At 33.5% G+C, this 17,404-nt stretch overlaps 1 protein-coding gene across 2 annotated transcripts in view; it reads left to right on the top strand.

Annotated features, from left to right (window-relative positions):
• The first annotated feature begins 464 nt into the window (after positions 1 to 464).
• The window catches only part of pcdh11 (protocadherin 11), a 481,629-nt gene continuing 464,689 nt past the window's right edge, over positions 465 to 17,404 (top strand). For both annotated transcript variants that reach the window (XM_015351117.2, XM_015351119.2), the window contains exons 1-2: positions 465 to 1,156; positions 12,209 to 12,785. In XM_015351117.2, coding sequence (XP_015206603.1) covers positions 12,243 to 12,785 — 543 coding nt within the window. In that variant the 5' untranslated portion in view covers positions 465 to 1,156; positions 12,209 to 12,242. The remainder of the gene's footprint in view (positions 1,157 to 12,208; positions 12,786 to 17,404) is intronic.

A 17,404-nucleotide genomic window follows, 5' to 3' on the forward strand; every position in this document is an offset into this window, starting at 1 on the left:
TTTTTTTGTCTCAAAAACCTGTTATAAAAGCTTTTTAGTATCTCGACAAAAAAGATAAAAGATAGAAAAAACTCGATCGGCTCCACATAAAACAATCAAATAGATATCATAAGTTCCAAGACTCTTTAGTATGTCGTTTTAACAACGACCTCACACTCAAAGCATTACTAAAATGACCACTTCTCCGTACATGTGCATCACCATTTATTAGCAAAGCGAACACTGCCCCCTCTCATACACATGCGAAGTTAAACCAGCAAAAAATACATTTCGTAGAAAGCTCTGATTAAAGCGAAGCGCTGCCACCTCCTTTTAAACAGGCGAGTATGGCTTTAAGGAAAAAATACATAATTTGTATTCTAGGCCTAGGTCCCTCCTTCGACAATGATGTCAACAGAGGAGGAGTGGCCGGCAGTACAAAGGGGCTGAGTTCATCTAACACAACTGAGAAAGCTAGAGCTTTACGCACAGAACCCTTGCAACATTTAATCAACAACTTCTGAGAGTGATGATACAGCTGCACCAAGGCGCTCTCACAGCTAGCTTCATCGGACGTCGTCAGCACTAACTACTGCTCATACATTTTGAAAAAAACAACAACATATGGCGTGCATTTATGTATGAAAAGAAAATACTCAACAGAAAAAAATAACAAAATCTATAATAATTTGCAGCAATTTTGAAACAGTAATTCCTGTATAAATCGGGGATGCAATTCCGATTTGCACGAGTAAAATCAACTGTTAGTTGTACCGACCGAGGGAGAGGACTATAATGAGTGATATCACTGTCTTGAACTAATAGCAAGAATACTTGAAGTCCCCTGTACTCAGTAGCGACTTGGAACACCGGTATCATTATTTGTACTTGGAATTGCATTACGTTTTAACAGGTTGCCTGAAGAGGAGATATCCGTTTTTTTAAAGAACATTTACAGTGATTTTTTTGTAATTTTGGACTATAGACTTCTTAAATTACGTTTTTTTTCAGTAGTGGGATTTAATTTGATTTATGTTTTACTGTTGCTAGAGAGGAACATAAATTCATCTTTTTGCGCTTCAGTCCCATGCGTGGTACAGAATGTTTTAAAGCACTGATGCCAGTACGTGCCAGGGATTTGAAAATAATTTACCGCTTTTGGTGAAAGGAATTCAAGGTAAGTGCAGTATTTTACATTCATTATATATTCTGTATGTGCACTATTGATCATACACGTAATTTGTGTGTTAAGAATTAATAACACTGGCAGTGAACCCAAGGCAGTTTTAGAAAATTAATAGCCTCGTATAAGGAAAGTTAATGCTGTTTTGCGCATCATCCAACAAGAACTCGAAGAGATGAAGTGTGCCGATTTTGAAGGCGATGCTGTGGAGTGAAGGCACTTGCATAAACGATACTTTTGAGGATAACAACATTGAAAATATGTACTAAAACAAAATTCCGAATCCGTATGTTAACCGATTTCTTGATTAGTTTATGGTTTGCAGTCTATGTATAAGATATCATCTATATACATATTACAGAAAACTGCAAATCTGTCTGCTGTTCTTTAGCATATCGTTCTTGCTGTTAGCACAGACGAGTCTCTGACTGATAAAAGGGAAAGGGGTTTAGCGATCATGTACAATTTATCCGATATAACGTCAAAAAACAGCAGTAATAAAACTATTACAAAATTAACTACACTTTTAATAATGAGGTAAAGTGAGGTAAATTGTACATTGAACTTTGCTGAAAGGACGGGGGAAATCATCAACTATCACTTGCGAAATTGTATGATTGCAGAAAATAGCGCTCTGGAAATGGTTAGTGACAAGACCGCTGGTACCAACGGTAGCAGCGTCAGTCTACAGTGTCAGCATGGGTCTCGTCCGATACCGGAATGATGTATTTAAAATAGCCTTTTCCGGCGGTTTATGCTAATATAAATATCTCAACTCGATCGTCAAATGAAAGCAAAATGAAGCAAAGAAGATGCTAAAAAATAAAAGGCTAAACACACGTTGAAAAAACTATATTAAAATAGTCCAGATAAAAATAATTACTATTTTATCAATTTAAACATAGGAGATTTGGCTGTTTAAGAAATAAACAGCAGCAAAACGTGACCGGTGAAGCCGTTTAGCATTGCACATCGTCTACGGCGCAGTTGCTTGCTTCCAAATTTGCTTTGGGATTTATTGTGGTAATTCAGTTAGATTACTTTAAATGCAGGTTAATTTGGTACACGTTTTTTTTTACAGTTATATACACGATGCATTTCCGATTGATAGACTTAGTGACTTAGATATGTCTTCAGTAGATAAACTGTACTTCCGAAACAGCAGTTCAAATGTAGTTATTTTAATAATCAGATTAAATTTGTAACCGAGTTTTACAAAACAATTTTCCACGTGGCTTTGTCTGATAATCAAGTGTATATATTAATTTGTAGATGCACTCAAATTGATAGAAATAGTCTCTTTGATATTATTGCAACTATAATTATAAAAAAAATAAAAGAGCAATAGTGATTATTCCTTTATTTTATTTTCTCTTTATTTAAGGGGTACAGTTACAGTACTTCACTTCTGCGCAACTTGATGCCATGTAAATGCATATCAAAAGATGATCTCAAATTTAGGAGGATGGGAAGGCTTCTTGAATATGTTCCTCTGTAGTAGAAACAGGACGTGAGCATTGTTTTATAAGTTTTTGTTAACTTTCGAAACATGCCTCTTGTCTGTTAAAATTGCCGATGTTATTAAACAGAGATTAATTGAAAAAATAAGAGGCAGCAATACATTTACATTTGTATAGTTTTTCTCTGTCCATTCATGTCTTTGGCAATTGACGTGCACTGTATGCCATGAGAACAGATGCCAGACAGAGGAGAAGACTCAACAATAAGGAAATTATTTTAAATTTTCATTTTGTACGCCTTCAGTTATGTCTTTATCTCATCTTTTGTAATTGTACCTTGATGTTTCTTTTTTGTACTTTGATGAAAGATATTGAATTTTTATACATAATACATGAAGAACATTTTACTGATGGGTTTATATTACCACACTGGAATACATAAACATAGATAACCCCACTTCTAGATAACATAGGCCTTAAAAAGCTCACGAATGTATTGATGTTGCTATAATATACACTTATTTTGTGAAACTTAAGCAAACAACAGTTTCAATATCGCCTTTTCGGTTTAAGTAAAGTAAGCTCTTGGCCAAAAGAATTGGCCTTAAGAATTTGATGTCACCCCACTTTATGAATAAAGCACTACTAATATATTTTCTTGGGAAATATTAATTAATTCTTGTTCTTTTCTTATCGGTATATATAAAACACCTATAGAAAGACCTACAGTATCCACTGGATTAACACTTCTAAAGGAAAACCATCTCTATCTGTTATTAAGTTTGTCATTCATGCAAAATAGTAAGTAAATGAATCACGACATGTGGCACTTTAGTTTTTAATTATATGTATTTTTATTAAGTAAAGCACTGGCATGCAAGTTCCTTTATTTTATCATTACTGAGGCAGTAGTACAGCAGTTTATAGTTTGCAATATTTTAAAGAAAACTGTCAAACGGATTGCATTTTGCTACGCTGACATGGTTCCTCATAGATGCGATGATTCTGACATCCTCGAGAGTAAATTTTGGAGATTACATTTATGTGGACTGGGACTAGTTTATGAAAAACAGGTATATTTTAAGAGGGTACTAACACTCATTCTGCGGTATCTAACTATATGCTTTCTATTTGTAGACATATCTGTCTTTATTTGGAAGTAGGGCTCTAAAAAGGGGAATTTATATGTTTTTGACCTAAATATCCTTTTGTCCTTAGCAAATATATCTGGCAAGTTAATCAAGGAAGAAAGTTTTTTTTTATCACTTGTAACAATTCCTTTTAAAGTGTCATCTTAAGCCTTTTTTCCTCATGTAGCCTAAAACTCAAATCACTTTGCCATAAATACAGGGATAATTTAAGTGCAGTGGAACACTGTCTCCACAGATTGGTTTCATACACCACAGCCCTTGCAGAAAGGAGATCAAAGATATGAAGCAGAAGTCTTTTACATAGTGTATGTGCTGCTTCAATCTAGATCATACAAAAGTGGGGGAAGAGTTATGAGGGTCAATAATTCTTGTTCTCTGTATCAAACATTTCTGTTAAAGGGATTTGGATGAGAATTGGAATGGAAAGGGGGGTTTGTGGGAAGAACACCATCGAAATACTAGCACAGTGTTTCCTGTCCCATATGGAATCACAGATTTTAGACCTCGAGGTGAAAAACAATTCCTTTCCAGAGGTGTTCCAGGGTTCCTTAGCCTCAAATGCATCTTCCTTTTGTTTCACTTAGTCTTTCATTCAGGCTTAGAAATGTGCCTATCTTCTGAAACATTGGTAATTTATGATTACTTGCAAGCAAATGACTGGATGTTGAAACATTTACAATAAATATTTTTCATTAAAAGGATTTCTATGATATTTCAGTGAAATGTTGGTCACTCTGAATAATTGTTTAATGTATATAATCCAAGTTTTTTGTGCAGGATATGTTGGAAAATATTTAGTTACCAAGTAAAACTAGATATTTTTAAAATATATGTCTGTAATGTATGTAATATGAAATATGGTTCAATGAACTATCAACAGTAATTCTTCATTGTTGGATTATGTGCTGTTTTATCGTTCAAAGATTAAATGTGGTTGAAATTATAGGAATATATTGGCGTCATGACATTTAGTCTTCGGTAGGAATCTTTTGTGGGCTGCTTGTAATGCATTTAATCTTAAATCATAGCAGTCTTCTTTAGAATGTCAGAATTTAATCGTGATCAGTTGGCTTCATTTTTTTTTCTTCAGGACCGATTTATTTGTTATGGGTGGATAGATCATTTTATTACATGGTCTTAATGTTTGCATTAGAGGGTATGGTTAATATTATGCAATATCCTGAGATACATATCCTGCAATTTAAAACAATGTGATGTTTTCCGATATATTGTCTTATGGTGCATAAGAATGAGCATAGAAGAGTAATGTATTACCGCAGTTCTAAACCATGCAGTACCTTTAGTATTTCTTTGCCAGGTCCTTTGGACTGCCCTCTAGGGGCTAAATAAGTATTACTCTCATATTGTGCCACTGATTGTTTCAAGCATTAGTGTAGTTGCCTATAGTCTTCTGGCTTTGGAATTATGCAGCACGGGACTAGTTGATACTGTATACTTAAATGTATTGATTTATTTTTAACAGCAATATAATTTTTTTTTGTTTGTTTCAGTAGTCATGGGTGAGGGACGTAATGCATAAAAAAGTGCTTTAAAATCAGCACAGGAGTATTATTTGCACCTCTATAAAACATTTTTATTAGCAAATAATATCTAACAATATCTAACAAAGCAAAATATAAATTCAGTCTTCTACTGTAGGGAAATTTATTATTATTCAATTTTAAAGAATAAAGTTTTGCTGCCTGTAGCAGCCAACTAAAAATATATGCCTGTAAAGGTAAACATAAATTGGTCCCTCTGTACCTAAAGGTCATCAGACACTATTCTCCACCCCGAAGAAAAACAAAACATAAAGCTTAAGCGATGCATTGTAACAAAGGACATTTTGTCAGGTGGAGGTTATCATAAAGCCATTAGTGTTTCATTATTACTTTGCTTTATATACACGTGATTTCTAAGAGCATAAATAGACTGTTGGTGGGAAAAAAGATACCAAGAAGAGTACAAAAAAATCTTCTTTTCATACAGTTCTTCAGAACAGAAAGGTGATGATGACCCTTATAAGGTTTAGATAAGATGTAGTTAATAGTTCAGGTGGGTAGCTGTGTCAGCATGCGTAGGTGGCAAAGGAACAAGTAATAGGTTTATTCCATGGTGAAAAGAAAAGAAAGGAAACGTAACGTTTTGGCTGTGGAGCCTTCTTCGGGTGCCTTCTTACACCCAAGAAGGCACCACAGCCAAAACGTTGTGTTTTCTTCTTCTCTTTTCACCATGGAATAAACTTATTACTTGTTCAGATGTAGTTAATGTAGATTATATACAAGATACATTGAGGAAAGAACATTAGTGTGTTTCATGGTTAAAAATGTACATGTATAAAAGCTGCGCAAATGAGCATTACTTTCATATTAAGTGGGTTTATGGTAGCAGCTTGAAATATTGTATCTGCCTTTCTGTAGTATAATATACTTATTTTTAGCTATTCCTACACATTTCGCCAGGGATACAGAGCCAGGGAGCACACAGTTTTCATCCCCTGCTTACATTACATTCATGTTCCATGGAAGATAATTGATTTCAATCCCATGGTACAATATGTTTTCAATTCTTAAACCCTAAACCAGAGAACAGGAGAGGTTACACTTCTGTCTGGAGGAATAAAAGATTGCTGCATTCTGAGGCACACCAGCATTGGTGCCATTGAGGGTTTGGCAGCATCCACTGCATTATGGTCTTTATTCATCATCAGAGTACTTTGGCATGTGCTGATAAGTTGACAACAGCCTCTCCAAGGACCATTGTGAGTTTTACAAATTTAAGAAGAATCATCCACTTGTCTTTCTTGATTGGTCGATAAAGAAACTGCAAGGTGGTAGATCCTAAAGAGGAATTAATGGATAATTTTAGTCGGCCTTTCTGTCAGACTGCCCAAGATCTGCCTTGCTGTTTCAAATTCAGTATGTGCTTGATGTGCTGTGAAGCAGGGTATATTTACAGTTGCTTGCTTCGAATCCCATGCAAGTCACATCAGTGCTACATTGCGGTCTCTCTCTTTGCTAATTGCCTTGTCAGTCTGCGAATCTCTGTAAGTAGATTATACTTCACCCTCCTCTGACAATGCACAGTTTGAAGCTTCTCCAGTTCTTGTCTGTGCTGTGTATATGCAGCCTCTTTTTTTAATTTATTGCCATTCTTCCTAACTGGGTGTAAGTTCATGAGACTTGTTTTCAAATCATAATACGTTTTATATGATTTTCAGTTCTGAAAAGACAAAGGCAGCTAAAAGTGGCATACCGTTTGTACTTACAATACAAAAAAAGAAGATTCTGCATTACTCATTTAGTTTTAGCAGCATACTGTTGTTGATGGCCTTTATCTATTTATAATGTCATAACTGTGAATGGTTAGGAAAAATGTTTTTGTTCAGGCAAATTCTTTTAGATTCTATTTGTGATCTGTAGAATGACAAATACATTTCAAAATTACAAAGCATAATATTGTTTTCTTTGCAAACCCATAATTCTGTAAAAAAGGATACTTATTTTCTAAGTATTAATGTGCATTTTGATTATTAATATTATAATAATTACTATTATAATTAATGACCCATTCACATAACTTTTTCTGTATTGGATATTTAGTATGATTTTTTATTTGATTCCTACAATTAAAAATAGCTTTGTGTGATTATTATAACATTTAATTTGGATTTTTCAAAAAGTACATACTTTTGTTTTTGTTTTTATATATGTGTATTTTTAAAGGGTGTCTTGCATACATAATTTGTGTATACTTTGTGCTACATAGTAAACTACACCACCTGTAAAGTAAACCTAATTTTTAGATACTTGCCTTATGTTAGATTTCTTTTATTTTATAAAACATAAACCTGCTGTTATTTAAAGCAAAAAAAATCTGTCCAATGCATGCCAGAAATCCAAACTTAAGTATCAGAAGGAAAGGTTGATTTTCTGCTGTATGTTTTCAATAGTAAAGATGGGCAGAAATATCTGTCACATCATCATGTAAACTGATCTGTGCACAGTAAAGCTCTTAGATAATGGCTCCAGAGAAAGATTAGTTATTATGTATGCAGAACAAAATCATCACTCTGTGACTCAAAATACAAAAATACTGAAAGCAGGGATGGTGGTTTTATTTAGTAATATTTCATTTTTAGAAACAGTCTTGCATGCGAAATGTATGCACAAATGTGACTTAAATAACTTATTAAATTTGAACATAAGATAGATAAAAATAATTAATTTATCTTCAGGCCTGGAGAATATTTTTCTCTGACTGAAGTGCACAGAAACACATATCTGTTACTTTACATGGCTATGAAATGCAAGTCTCGCATCTCCCTTAACATCATCCAGCAGTTCGGACATTCCCCACAAATAAGACTTTTTTTTGCAGTGCAAGTAGTTCAGTAGATAATTACCTACAGGGAAGAAGTAAGGTTAGTTTGAATCATCTCATTGTTAGTAAAAGAGTACAGTTTTCTTTTTCAGAATAATGTTCAATGTTTTCATGGTGAAATGAGTTTTTTAGTAATGCAGTTTGATATCTTTGCTTTTAAAGGTGGTATAAATTATTATTGTTGTTTCAATATAATATTTGATGCCATTTATTTACTCATTAAAGTGAAGAATTCTTAAAAAGAAAAAGGGTAACTTTTATAGTAGCACCAAGGGTGTAAAACTGTTGTCTTGTAAAAAACATGAGTCAATAATTTGTTTAAAGAGAATACAAGCATTTTATGTTGTTTCTAAACTTTGAGTGAGAAAAATAAGCTTAAGTAAGTCTTTAGTTGTACTCTATTCAGTTAAAATGACTTTTTCAATGTGATTTTGTTATTTAGAACACTCGGCAAGAGTGACTTATAGATTTTGCTGTCTTAACATGGACTTACAGCCTTTCTAAGCAGCTTATACACAGACTAAATTAAAAAGGTGAAAACTTGATTTGTTATCTGCACAGTTATACGTCTATACTTAAAGAAACGGGAAACCCATATATTGATGAATATAATGTAAATACCAAAAAATGTTTGTTACACTGAACTATAATGAGCTTCATTTTAACTTTGAAAAAATATTTATACTGAGCATCAGAAGAAAATATTACATTATTTTTATTATATGATTTATATAATTTTAATATAAATTATCATTATTAAATGTTTATGACATAACATTTATTGATTGATCATGACTGTTATACACTCCAGTGAATTTGACAATTGTATAAGTACTAAATTAGTGAGAAGAATTGAATGGCAACAGGTGATGAGTTGATTTAACTGGTTGAATATGAAGCTTTGTGAAAATCAAGATAAATAACTTGAATCTAATATGCCCTGCTTATTAAGCAAACAATGATGGAATTAATGAGTACACTTGACACCATGGATGTTCATAGCTAGGAAATTATAATCTGGCAAGATGTTAAAGCCAAACACAGCCTGTCAATGAGAGGCCATGATCGTGAAGACCGCAGGGCAGAAAACCTTGCCAAGATCAATGGAGAGGTCCAAGTGTGATGGTCTTGGCAGGAGTGCCTTGATACTGCAGCTCTCCACATATATTCACAACTACACTACACTTCACTGATCAAGTTCTGGAACTTCACTTGCTGTATTTTCTGTAGACTCCTGATGAGACCACATTCCACACAAAGCATGATCCTTATATTGTTGTTGTAAAAATGACTTTCTTGGAAGATGAGAATGTCACAGTTATGCTGCAGATGTCGTACTCTTTAGAATTGAATCCCATTATAATTTTGTGGCATGAGCAGGGTTGATGTGGCAGTTGGGGCTTAGAGATAATAAGAGGAAGTACAGATTTCCCATAAAACGGCATTTGTAATATATGTTTTATTTCCAACAGTGGCAACACACATTATTAGCCTATCATTTTCACAGTAAGTAGGTCCACCATTGATAATCCTGTTCAATATAATGTCAGATGTCAAAAATGACTTAGTCATTTTCCTGATAATAAATTTGTCAATTTGTTGAATTTGTGATGGCTTTATTTTATGTTCAGTATACAAAGAATTATGATATAAAATAAACTGGATTATCACAATGATTTTGAGAACAGGGTTATTCGTATTTCCTTGTCTTGTCTCATAAAAACAGCTTTAATTAATTTTTCAGGTTTTCCACCAAATCTGTTCTTCTCTTTCTGGAAGAAAGAAACTGGAATGCTGTACATGTAGGTTTAAATTCTGTTTGAACCACTGCACTTTTACCATTGAGCAAGATACTTCTCTCAGATGCTTCAGTAAAGAAATGCAAGGCTGTATTAGTGTATGCAAATGTATGTTGTAATTAACAATATCATAGAAAAATAAAGAGATGTTCATCATACAGGATAAAAAATTAGACACTTTATGGAATGGTAGAATTTTGTAACAATGTTTTTCTTAAACACATGACATAATAAATTCAGTTTGTGTCATATCTCCTGTTGCTTTCAGTACAGTATCTCATAGAAATGTACAGTATCTCTTAGAAATGTGCAGTGCATAATTTTTTAATGCTGCTTCATAACCGCATGTGAGATAATACAATATATCTGTACTTTGAAGACCACTCCACTACACTAAAACCACAGCAAGGAAATAATAATTTCAGTTACCAATGATATAACTAAGATTTTTTAGTGGGAAGTACTATTTTTTTCTTTTTTTAAATTGGAATACAGTGTACATACATTCGGTGTGTACTGAATGTTCTAAAAGAGCCAGACTGCCTAGCACCTACATGTAACTCATGGCCTTTCAGCAACGAAACTGTATTTGCCCAGGATCTAAGAAACTGGCATCCATGCATAATGGACTGGTTAGAAATTTGTATTTAACTTAGATCTTTTATAGCCATTCTCCAATATGTAGAAGTCAGTGCTCATTTGCCTGCAGTCTTCGAAGTGCTCTCTGACCTTAATCATGATGATGTCTGCTACTACTGAATGCTTTCTGTGCGTTATCTCCTTTCCCAGAGGAACAGGAAACTTTCAGAAGCCTCTGTATGGTTCCAGAGGCTTTTCTTGCACTTCCAAAAAGTAGAATGTTACCTTAGACTTGTTTTTGTTAAATTTTATTTAAAACAATATTTACTGTAGCCAAGGTGTGAATTCAGGATTTTAGCTGTGACTTTACTCTGTGTAATACTATTAAGATTTCTGGATAATATATTTTAAGAATTTAAGAAACAATACCCAATTGTACATCTTTCTGTTATTTTATGTTACTATTATTATTATTATTATTATTATTATTATTCTTATTATTATTATTATTATTATGGGTGTATTAATAAATTTAGACTGTATATAAACATTTTTTTTCAAAATATCCAGAATTAAAGAAAGTAAAAATATATATTTTTTACACATTTACAGAGGAATAATAAACAGTAACAAGAATAATATGGGCATTTGGCAAGAGAGAATAATAACAACCCACCAGAACATATTTAATCCCATTTTATTTTTAAGATCACCTTTATGTTCTTTTTATGACCTATATTTGTAACATCAGAACAACTGTGGCTCAAGGCACTGAGTCATACTTAAGTCCAGATTAATCTGAGCGGTTAATGGACCATTTATCTTATATTAACAAACACAGAAAACAAAAATTGAGAGATATTTAAGACAAAGTGCATAACTAGTATTAATACATAGCCAGAATACAGTAAAATACATTTAAAAGCAGACATTGGGTAAGGCTGTGCTAATGCATTAGATTAACGTTTTTGACAAAGGTGTCAAACAGGCATCACAAAAGGTGACAAAACTCATAAAGCAAGGTGGGAGCTGATTTTATTTCTGTGACTCATTGCCACCAAAGTCACTTTTCTTTCTAGCTCCCGACCAGATTTTGTCTTATTCAGCACAGAAACTCCTTAGGTTCTCCTTAGGTTACCGAGAAAGAAAGAATGGGTGTTTGAGGGAAGGATTGAGCTAAGAATTGAATATAGTAACGATGCAGTCGATAGTGAATAACAGAGGGCAGCTGTGAGAAGCTACAGTATGTAGCTTTGTGACAGAGGATTCTGTTCACAGAGGAATTAAGTTGATGCCAACATAGACATTTTTTATTGTTGATCAAAGAAAGAATCAAATACTTTCTATTGTTTGAGACATATACATTGTTTTTACTTTCTTTTTGATAAACTTAATACAATATAAACTTGTATATATAAAAATGTTGTAGAAATCAGTTACAAAAAATGCTGTTTTGTTAACCACACTTGTAATACCAGTCCATTTCAGCACTCCTGCAGGTTCTATTAGAATCAATAAATGATTACTTATATACATTGTTTTTATTATTATCATTTTTACAGCACTGTTTAAAAATAACTAGATATTAGGAACCTTGAGAGTGTGAATGCAACAAAAAATGTGGCCCACCATGGCTATAGTTCACTAATTCTTTTTTCCCCTTCTTTAAATCAGAACTACGGCCTTACGGAGAAGGCTCTCTCCACTTATGAATATGGACTTGGTGTCCGAAGCAAACCTAGTGGTTTTGCTAGCCTGCATCATCTTGCAGTCCTGGGCTCAGGAGAAAGAATATACAATACGGGAGGAAATTCCTGAAAACATGCAGATTGGCAACCTGCGAAAGGACTTGGACTTGGCATTGGACCCTAACATCAAGCTTTCCTCCCCGCTCCAGTTTAAACCTGTGTATAAAACTGGAGATGTCCCTTTGGTGCGGGTCGAAGCTGACACTGGCAGGATCTTCACCACCTCCAACCGCATAGACCGTGAGAAGCTCTGTTCGGGATTATTCACTGAGAAACGCTGCTACTATGAGATAGAGGTAGCAGTACTGCCTGATGAGATCTTCAGGCTGGTGAAGATCCGTTTCCTGATTGAAGACATCAATGACAATGCTCCACTTTTCCAGTCTACTGTCATTAACATCTCCATCCCTGAGAACACCGCCATCAATTCACGCTACCCAGTTCCCTCTGCTGTAGACCCTGATATTGGCACTAATGGTATCCAGCATTACGAACTTGTAAAGGTAAGTGTATCAATAGTACTAAAAATATTGTCAAATATTCAACTTCATGAAAATATACCATACTAGTTTTTCCCACTGATTAGAAAAAAAAAATGCTATATTTCTCTAATCTATCATATTGTTTTGCTGTAGTTTTATTTGGCTGGATTAGACTTTTCTCTGCATTTGATACGATTATCCAACGTATACGTTTGTAAATTAGAAACATTTTTATGAAAAAATTAAAACAGAGCAATTATGTGTTTAATAAAATGGTAATCAGTATGCTTTCTTGAGATCAAGTTTTTTATGCAGTTACTGAAGTACGATATAATTAAAGTCAAGCTAATTTCCTTGTTAATTCATGAAATCAAAAGGTTTACATCAAATGATTTTTAAAGTGTTTCTTAAAATTATTCAATATAAAATAATAAAAAAAACATATCAATCATTAGTATTACATCTTAATGTATTTAGAAAATAAAACCCCTTAGAACTAATCAAAATAGGTCCTAAGGTGTCACTTGGGAAGCTTTTTGAACAGACTAGTTTGATAGGTTTTGTCTCCAAAAGCCTGGATGAAATCTCTGATTAAAAGCAGCTAACCTACAGACTTCTTTTGCTTTCTGGAGATTAGCAATCATGTTCTTATGCTGGAATTCTTGATCTCACGGTGGGCCTTTCAGCAAATGATGGCTTTGTATTGGGTTGGGGAGAGGGACTCAGTAAATGCACTTACGACACTCACTGTGCTCTAACTTCAGTGATACTACACTTTTATTCTATTAAAATGTGATAACAGCTTTTGTGACATCCATAATGATGGTACTTTGGTGCAAAGTCATCAATGTTTTATTTTAAAGTCTGTCCACAGCAGAATGGTAATAATAATGCATCTTATTAAGTCTTAGGAAAAAGAGGGCAGTGATAAATGGTTTAAGGTAAGGCTCTAATTGCATTAGAATGGAATGAAAAATATTAATGGGTACCTTTTGCAGCACAAAATTAAAGAAGTGCATTTCTTTTCTTGTAGACTAATTTATGTCTTATGAAAAACTAGTGCAGTATTCTCTGTGGCTTAATATAGCCAGATATAGCCTGAAAGTAGGATAATACAGATTATACTTATATTACATGAATACCAAAATAAGAATGGTTACAAACATATGAATACCATTTGGCCCATCAAGATAATTTAGTTGCCAGGTGCTAATTGATCTTATGATCTCTTCTTTCTTGAAAGAAGGCTGGGTAGCTTCTGCAACACTGTGTAAAAACATTTCCCTTTATTTCTTCTTCTTGTCCTCTGGTTCATGTTTCTCTTTTAATCCTCTATTAAGTCAATCAAGTTGTTTTATTCATAAAAAAGTATCAATTAAAATATGTTCAGTTTATAAATAGATGAAGCAAACCCCTGTATTTTCTGTTCAGCACAAAAATCAGATTATAGATAACTGAAGTGCACATTATGGTAAAACATATACAACTGTGTTGACTTTGCAGATCCATACTGTACAGATAAAAAAAAAAAACATGACTGCATATTTGTCTTGTTTAGTGCATAAGATCTAGGTCCTTGATCAAAATTATATACTTGGTGAAGTCTTCGAACAGAATATATGATTACTAATAAGTTCTCATACCCACCACATGCTAAAACACTACAACAAATTATAATATAGCACAGAAAATTTTGTTTTTAAAAATCATTCATTGTTTTCTTATTGTTAGCTGTGATGTGAGCAGTATTTTAAAGAGCAAAAGTTCATTTTCTTTGTATCCATGTACAAAGCCACCCAATTAGTGAATGGATCTTGAAAAGGTTGCTGCAGATGTCATTCTTTTGGTTTAGGTCACACTGCACTGCATAAAATGAAAAGAAACAAGACTGCCATTCGACTCTGATTAGTAATTTGTATATTTTTGTGGGAATAAACAGAATCCATCCCTTTAAGTCAATGACTTGATATATTTTAATTGATGTGTGTCTGACTAGAATTATTTTTGCCATCAAAATGACCAGCCTAATGCTCTTCAGCATTAAAGTGCGTAAACATCATGTTTTTAGAACTGAGTTGGCTACCATTTTCTACTGCTATATGTCAATACAAGTTATGTAGTGCAACTAATTTTGAGTGTCCTGAAAGAATCAAATCACATTTGCACCATTTACTTTGAAAATGTAAAGTGAGCATTTTCTAATTAATATAAAGGCAAGGGGGAAGCGGACTGCTCAAAAGAGGATCTGCTTAGGTTGATAAAACTGGGATAAATTATTTTCACAGAGACATTGAAGAAGCCTCATTCCATAGAAACAGCAGGCCTGGAATACCTAAAGCGAAAATGTTACTTTCTCACAGGTTCTCTGTGAAATTCTTGCATAGTGATAATATTTTCTTCATTTGATAACAGCAAAGGGCAAAAGCACTTATTGTGGCTTAGCATAGGAAATTCATTTATATCAACAGATTTTGACAGTAACAGCCTCAACCTACAGAAAAAGTGTGACAATATAACAGTTCTTGGAAAACAGAGCAATGAACTGCTCAACCCCTTATTTATTTGCATAACCCCGGCTTATACATTGAGGACACCTCTCAAAAAACACAAGGTCATCCTTTGGAAAGTAATACCATGCATGGCTAGAGAAGATCTTTCCATTACAAGATATTTTATCACTTAAAAGACTTGCTTTGCAGGCTGCAGTCCAAAGCATGGCTCCACGGTCAAGGTCACACACATATTTTATTGACTTTTGGTAAGTTTAGGGTTCTACTAACCCTATTCTTTTAACAGTCTGACTAATTTATTGATTTATGAGGTTTCTTGCAATACAAACTTTAAAATTCATTAACATATCTGTCACACCCAATGTCACTTTATGAGTTTATTCAGCACAGTGAGTTTATAAAAAAATAAATATTATTATACAGGAATTTAAGACGCATGTAGCACCTCTAACAAAGCACTTATGGATGCCTTTTCTGAAAAACAAAAAAGTTAAACTGATTAATGGATGCATTCGTGACATAGAAATCGATTCATGTATCATCCTGTTTTTACCCCTTTCTGGATCAGAGCTTAAGAAGTGTTTCAGCATTGTGAGAAACATCAGTTATTTTATTATATTTGGTTTTTCTCTAAATAACCATATTTATATGACATCAATGTAACAGTGAAATTCACTAAATTTATCTATTGTATTTTTGTTCAACAATGTAAATCATATGGAACCATTTGTTGCTTCTGTTGCTTCTGGATTCCATGCTTCTTGCTGTTGTAAAAGGTCACAGAATTTGCTGATAATCAGATTTGTTTAAATGTCTTATTGGTGACATTAGCAGGACCTTCTACAGGTTAGTTCAGTAGCTTAACACCATTAGTTGTAGAAGGGTACAACATTTTCTTTGTAAAAAGCAGTTCTTTTCAGTTCAAATCTAGTTCATAATGAGGTAATATCTAGCACTTTTCCTCATTATAACAAAGGTATAAATCACCACTGTATGTCAGTTTCTCATGTTCTTTTTCTGCTGCTTCTCAATCTTTCAAGATAATGCCGGAGTTGTTGAAAATTTATGGATTTCTTTTTGAATGGCACTAAACAGGTCAATCATTAGCTGGACCCTACATCAGTTCTTTAGAATTCATCCAAATGAGAAAAAATATGTTTTTTAAAACTTGTATTTGTTTGAACATATCTTGGTGCTGAAAAGTAATGCAGTTTAATTACAGGAACACTTTTAAGTACAGTGCCATATTAGGATCTTTACATATGTGGGTATCAGGTAAACAGCCATCTCTAAGCTCCAAATAGGCTTTTTCCAGAGTCCTCCACTGTAAGTTCTTACTGGCTTCAAAATCCTAAAGTGTCTTTGTCTTACAAATCCACAAAGTTCCCAAAACTCAAAGACTTTCCATGGACTGGTCACTCTATCACTTCCTTACTTTCTTCTACCTCTGTTACATTGCAAAATAGAGGCTCCACCTTCTTTATAGAGCTTCCTGGTTTTAAATGCTATCCAACCAATTGTCTTCCTCTGATTGGTCATGTGACTGAAGACAGTAAGTCATTTCCCATTAGTCTCAGCACAGTGTGGCTCAGACATAAACCTCCTTCTCACCTCTACCTACAACCCTTTTACAATAAATGAAGCATTGTCAAATTATTTACCCCCTTTCAAGGTTCCACTGTTGAATTACAGATAACTTAATTTCATAGAATGAATATTTTTAACCAAAAGTGATCATGTTGGACACTGTTATGGGTGAAAGAAGTTAAATATCAGCAAAAGCTGCAAAGCTCTTGCAAAGCACTTTATAAGAGAGCACAATGATACAGCATTAAAAACTGTTAACAAATAATATTATTTGATATCAAGGTGAATGTAATGATTCTTCTTCATATAGTGCATAGATAGAAAAATGCCAGATATAAGTTAAACAGATCTTTAAATCTTATATTTTATATCTTTGTAATTTGTAAAACCTCTATGAGTAAACCAGAATTTCCAGCTGAAATTTTTGTTTTACTATAAATATGAATTTATATAAAAAATCTTATTTAAACTTGATACTTTTTTGCAGTGTTAGTGACCTTAGCAGACTAGACTGACATGTATGTCATGTCTTAGCTGTAATAC

Source organism: Lepisosteus oculatus, chromosome 8 (assembly GCF_040954835.1).
Source record: "Lepisosteus oculatus isolate fLepOcu1 chromosome 8, fLepOcu1.hap2, whole genome shotgun sequence".
In the NCBI taxonomy this organism is placed as follows: Eukaryota; Metazoa; Chordata; class Actinopteri; order Semionotiformes; family Lepisosteidae; genus Lepisosteus; species Lepisosteus oculatus.